This window comes from Nicotiana sylvestris, chromosome 8 (genome assembly GCF_000393655.2).
Source record: "Nicotiana sylvestris chromosome 8, ASM39365v2, whole genome shotgun sequence".
NCBI lineage: Eukaryota > Viridiplantae > Streptophyta > Magnoliopsida > Solanales > Solanaceae > Nicotiana > Nicotiana sylvestris.
In genome coordinates this window covers 16106687-16112577 of record NC_091064.1, presented here as the reverse complement: position 1 = coordinate 16112577, position 5891 = coordinate 16106687, and the positions used below count along the sequence as shown (strand labels likewise).

General features: G+C 32.6%; 1 protein-coding gene across 1 annotated transcript; it reads right to left on the bottom strand.

Annotated features, from left to right (window-relative positions):
• Positions 1-4545: 4545 nt before the first annotated feature.
• Positions 4546-5481, bottom strand: LOC104246213 (protein DMP6-like). The gene has a single exon (XM_009801980.2). The coding sequence runs from the start codon at positions 5462-5464 to the stop codon at positions 4829-4831; it is 636 nt and encodes a 211-aa protein (XP_009800282.1). The 5' UTR covers positions 5465-5481; the 3' UTR covers positions 4546-4828.
• Positions 5482-5891: the final 410 nt, after the last annotated feature.

The following is a 5891-nucleotide window of genomic DNA, read 5'->3' as shown; positions in this document are numbered from 1 at the left end:
TACTGATTTTTGAACCTTTACTAGTGCAAAATTTAGGAACGATTCATGATTTTTGGATTCACATTATACTCAACAATTTTTAACCTTTAAATACAAAATTCAAATAAAAAAATTACTGATTTTTGAACCTTTACTAGTTCAAAATCTAGGGAAATCGAAGAACGATTCATGGTTTTCAAATTCATATTATACTTCAGCAATTTTTAACCTTTAAATACAAAAATAGGAAAATTTACTAGTTTTTGAACCTGTACTAGTGCAAAATTATGGAATGATATGATTATGAGTTCACACTATACTTCAACAATTGAGAGCTATTGCTTCTATCATTCAAACTCCAAGAACAATTACTGAATTTTGAACTTATAAATATTTAAAGTTCAGTAATCGTTTCTGAATTGTTCTGTGCTTTAGATTGAGGTATTGTTGTCCAGACTTGTATTTTCGCAATAATAAGTCGCTACTTTATCAATACAATTTAAAATATGACTAAGCTCAAATAGCCGACCTAAAAAGTGACTATTTACCAAGATCATCCTAGAAAAAGAGATTTAGTCACCGCATAAAGCTCTGTAATATTATATACGCACCATTGTTTAGTTACTTCTTTTGTTATTCTGCCGTAAATACTTTAATAAATTAAGCCTAAATTTATGTATTGTTTTGTGTGGAATAAGAATGCATTGATTAAGATAAAAACATAAAAATGACCTCACTCTTTCAGATTTCTTCTTTTCCTTAAAAATATCCATCTTTTTTTATTATAATCCCAACATTACTAATCCTCGCATTATAATTCATTTATTACCATACATGCAATACTTGTTTTCAAAATAGACGACCCAGGATATGCTCCATTTGATGAATTTTGTGATTCTATTTCTATCTAGTACTTGATAACTTGATCAGTTTAACAATGATGAGGAGCTTCAGGAGAACAGATTTGCACCAATTACCTAGAAATCCTTTTGCATTGATTGATAATTCATGTCAACTTTTTTTTTTTGCAACCCTTCTTTTTTATTTGAATTTGTGATCAACAATATACGCGAATTTACCTAAACAATAAAGGAAATTTGTGATCCACAATAGTGGGTGAATAATGGACATTTCTAAAATCAAACGGAATAAGTTGATTCATGTATCTTACTAATAGGGGCGGATGTAGCATTATCAGGACAAATTTTTTCATAAAGCACTATTTTTAGTGGTAATTAGCTATCTATAGATATTATTTGCTATATTACGAATTATAGATACGTTTTCTATTGATATAAGATGTATTAGATGTATTTAAGCTACTGTATTCATGAATAGAGTAGCAAAAATAGGCGTGAATTAGGGAAGTCCAGCTAATCAGTTGTTGTATTCGAGTGTATTTGACTGTATTCATGGCGTGAAACGTGAGATTATAGCTGGACAAATTATTGTATTCAACTGTATTCACAAATACACGGCGTAAAACAGGGGGTTACACTGTTTATAAACGGAAAGTGAATCAGTTAACATAATAGACTCATAATATAATTCAACAAACTCAATTATAACACACAAATTTTGTATTTCCAGTTATAAAAAAGATTCTCAACTGAAAAATACCCCAAAACATAGCAATCTTCAGAGAAATTATATAATACATTTGAATACATAAATTATATTAATTAAAAAAATATATGAATACATTCATGGCATATAGCGAGACAGTGAATCCAATGAAATACATAGAATATAGCGGGATACATTGAAATACAATGAAAAAAAAACAGTGAATACAATGAAATACATGGAATACAGCGTGATACATTGAATTACAATGAAAAAAAGATAATGAATACGATGAAATACATGAAAAATACAGCGTGATACGTTGAAAATACATTAAAATATATTAACAGAAAATCAAGTTGCTCAGCCCCAAACTCCGTCGCCTTTGTTCAAGAACAAACCCTAATTTTCGGCGGATCCGCCGTCGTTGTCTAACTAAAACTCCTTCATCAACATATAGTCCTCTCCAGATGAAAGACCCGTGAAGCACAGAGGGATTGACCAAATTTTGGGTTGCACAAAATTTAGGAGAAAAGTCAGAAAAGTTTTCGTGGTATACCAAGAAAAATCACCGTTTGTGGCTAATAGTAGGTGATGTGGGTGAGAGAAATTTTGAGATTGAACATCGTATTTTCAGGGAATGGGGGAAGAGAATGGCATGTATCAAAGTAGAGAGAGAAAGAAAATAGTGTAACTGAATAGCGTATTTAGTGGTTTAGGGAGTAGGAGATAACCAAAATTAGATATTTTGCTATAAACATTAAAAGGTATCTATAGAATATAATTTTTTTAAATAGTATTTATTTAAAATAAATAAGGTGTTAACCTTTACTATAGGAGGTAAAAATTCCTTAATTAAACATAACTTTTAACGCAAAACATAAATTTATGCGCAAAAATTAATTAAAATTGTAACAGACAATAAACAATGAGTTTAATGCTAAAAATCTTAAAAGTTAAACTCATAAAATTTAAATTCTGAATTTGCCTCTATTTACTAACTAGATGGACTAAAACTATAAAGCTTAACCAAGTTATCACGAAACATGAGCTTTTGACCGGGCCTGGGCAAAGATAACCCGTAGTGGGCTAAGCCCATAAAGTTTGGGTTTCCTATTTTGCATTTGGGCCTCAGATGAGCAAGCAGGCTCCCCCTATTGAGGCCCAATCTTAATGGACTATTTTATACAATGACAGTGCAAATGTTTTTGGAAAATTGATACAGTATAGTCGCTCTAAAAAATAACCCGTAAATATTTATTTTTTATATATTAATGTATGTTGTACATTAATATAAATATTTATACAATCAGTGTAAATTTTTGTATATTTGGCTAGCGGATGCAATTATTTTGATCGACTGGCCAAATGTGTAACTTGCCCAATATTTTTTACACTATAAATGTATTTCAATTGTATCTGGTTATTTTCTGCTTTTTAAAATTTAAATTACCAATTAATTTATACCTATACTAAGATTAATTATGCTGGGATTAGTTATCCTGGTATTATTTCTTATTGATTGTTTGATATGTTGTATTAATCATCGGGATTGTCAATTTTACTACTTTATCCTAGGATAACTTATCCTGAGATTACTATTCCACCCTCTGACATGTATAACTTACCTCGATACTATTTTTAATCTTGAGATAACTTATCCCGGGATTAGTAACTAAATAAGGGATAAGATGATATTAAATTTTTATCCCAAAATTATTTTTGCTTATCCATCGTACCAAAGGGTGTGGCCCCTATTAAGGATAAGATGGGGGAAGCACAACTTAGGTAGTTTGATCATGTGAGGAGGATGAGCACGGACATCACGGTGAGGAGGTGTAAGAGGTTGACATTGGAGGGCTTACGGAGAGGCAGAGGTAGGCCAAAGAAGAGGTGATTAGGCAAGACATGGCGCAACTTCAGCTGACCGAGGATAACCCTTGATAGTAAGGTATGGAGGTCTAGGATTAGGGTAGTAGAGTAGGTAGTCTAAAGCGTTCATAACATCGTATTGGCATGCGGTCTCGCTTTCCGTTGGTAGTAGGTTTTTATGAGTAACCATTGTTTTCTTTCATTGTTGATCACCTTACTATCTTGTTGTTTTTATTCTGCTTTTATATGACTTTTTGGTATTGTCCCTTCTTGTCTATATTTTCATTAATATGGTGCTTATACTTTCCTGTGCCGAGGGTCTATTGGAAACATCCTCTCTATCCTTACAAGGTAGGGATAAGATCTGCGTATACACTACCCTCCCTAAATCCCACAGTATGGGATTATACTGGGTATGTTGTTGTTGTTATCCATCGTACCAAACGATCCCTTAGTACGTAGAAGTAAAACTTTTGCAAGAAAGTATACGTGCACATATAGCTGTTGTATTCTCGGGGAAATGATTGATGGATGCATACCAGATGACCAAACATGGGTTTTGTGGTGAGTGGATTTTGGAATAGAAACTGATTAAGGGAAGCAACTGATTTGCAAAAGGCTGACCTGATGGATGAACGTATGGAGTCTAGAACTAACTTGATGCATAGTTGAATGCAGGGGCGGACGTAGAGTAACTGCATCTGGCATAAATTTATGCGTAAAAATCACTAAAATTACAACAAATGATAGATTTAAACTCATAAATTTAAAAATACAATAAATTCAATGCCAAAATCTTAAAAGTTTGACCTATAAAGCTGAAATCCCGAATCCGCCTCTAATTGAATGGTTCCTTCAAGTTTTTTAACTAATGCTATTTTAGGCAATCAAAACTTATGTTACACGAACTCTTCAAAATATTGTTGCACCCATGTCAAATCCTCCAAAAATGCATTATTTTGGAGGACCTAATATGCGCCCGACAATATTTTTGAAAAGCCGAGCAACATAGATCAAAATACACTAGTTGATTTTTGAACCACATGTTATCTTTGAATTTCATGAAGGCTATTGCAAGCATTACCAATTCTCAAAGATTGTTGCTTAAACTCATGAAAAAGTCCTCTACAGCTCTATATTTCAAGAATTAATCAAAAGTACATGAAATGATAATTCATTTTACATGAATGGAAAAAAAATCAATTAACACCACTGAATTTCTCATTCAAAAACAAGAACACATGCACCAAGCCAGTACAAGAAATTAAAAGAATTCGACATGTTCGAGCCGTGGAAACAACCACTAATGCTTGTATTAGGATAGGTTGTCTACATCTCACCCCTAAGGGTACGGCCCCTCCACAAATCTTACGTGAATACGAATACGGGATGTTTTGTGCACCAGACTGCCCTAGTTAGAAATGAGGGGAAAGCCAATTCCGTGACGCTGAGTGGGAAAAACCACAAAAAACATACTACAAATGACTCCAATTGCAACTGGCAAAGCATTAACCAACTCCTCTATTTGATCTGAAGGTCTTGGATAAAAGCAATTCACAACATTCTGATCAAAAAATGCAACAGCTGCAAAAACCAACATTGACATAAAAGCGTGCATGAAATCAATAAACTTCAGCTTATATTTTCTTGCAATTTGATGTGGAATCTTTGCTGATCCATCAATTATCCACAAACCACGTATCGTCGCGAATCCATAGCAAATCTTCCCCTTCTTGTCTGTAAAACTATCAGTAAAACTTAATATGAAACAAGATAATCCACATAGTGTTACAAGTGCGACAGTTAAGGATTTGCCAATTTTGTCACATTCACCTTGGTTTGTAAAAATAGGTGACAAAAGTTGAAATGCAAGAACTGAGCCAGTAGGTAGAAGATTGGCTAAATGGGCTGTGCTTTGAAATGTTTGAGTAATTGCTTTTTGTATAAGGTTTTTTTCTACTTCTGGTAAGGCTAAGTTTTCTAGGAGGAGAGAATTCTCTACATTATCAAGATTTTGGTATGTCTCATTTTCTACCTTAATTTCCATATCTCAAAGTCTTTACTTACTCTCTTTTTTTTTTTCTTCTAACTATTGTAATTTCTATGTTTGAATGTTTGGTGTGTGTCAAGATGCATTTATAAGTTTTTTGTGCTGAAGTCATAAAACAAACTTTGGTAACAGAAAATTAAATTAATATGTCTATACCAAAAAAAAAAGCCTAAAAATGTTAAATGTAATATTGTAAACACAAAGTAACTTGTCAGTGCTTCAACAACTTGTCTTATATAATATCCACTTGACACCATTTGGAAAAACTCGTTTTCCAACTCACTCAATAAATAAATAAATAACCCATGAAATATCGTGTGGTGAATAAAGACATCGGTTATTAGATTTGTCGAAAAATTATTTTCTCTTTTTTAGTGGTTTACGTAGATATTATGTATAGTGAACTGTTGATGAGGCTATACTT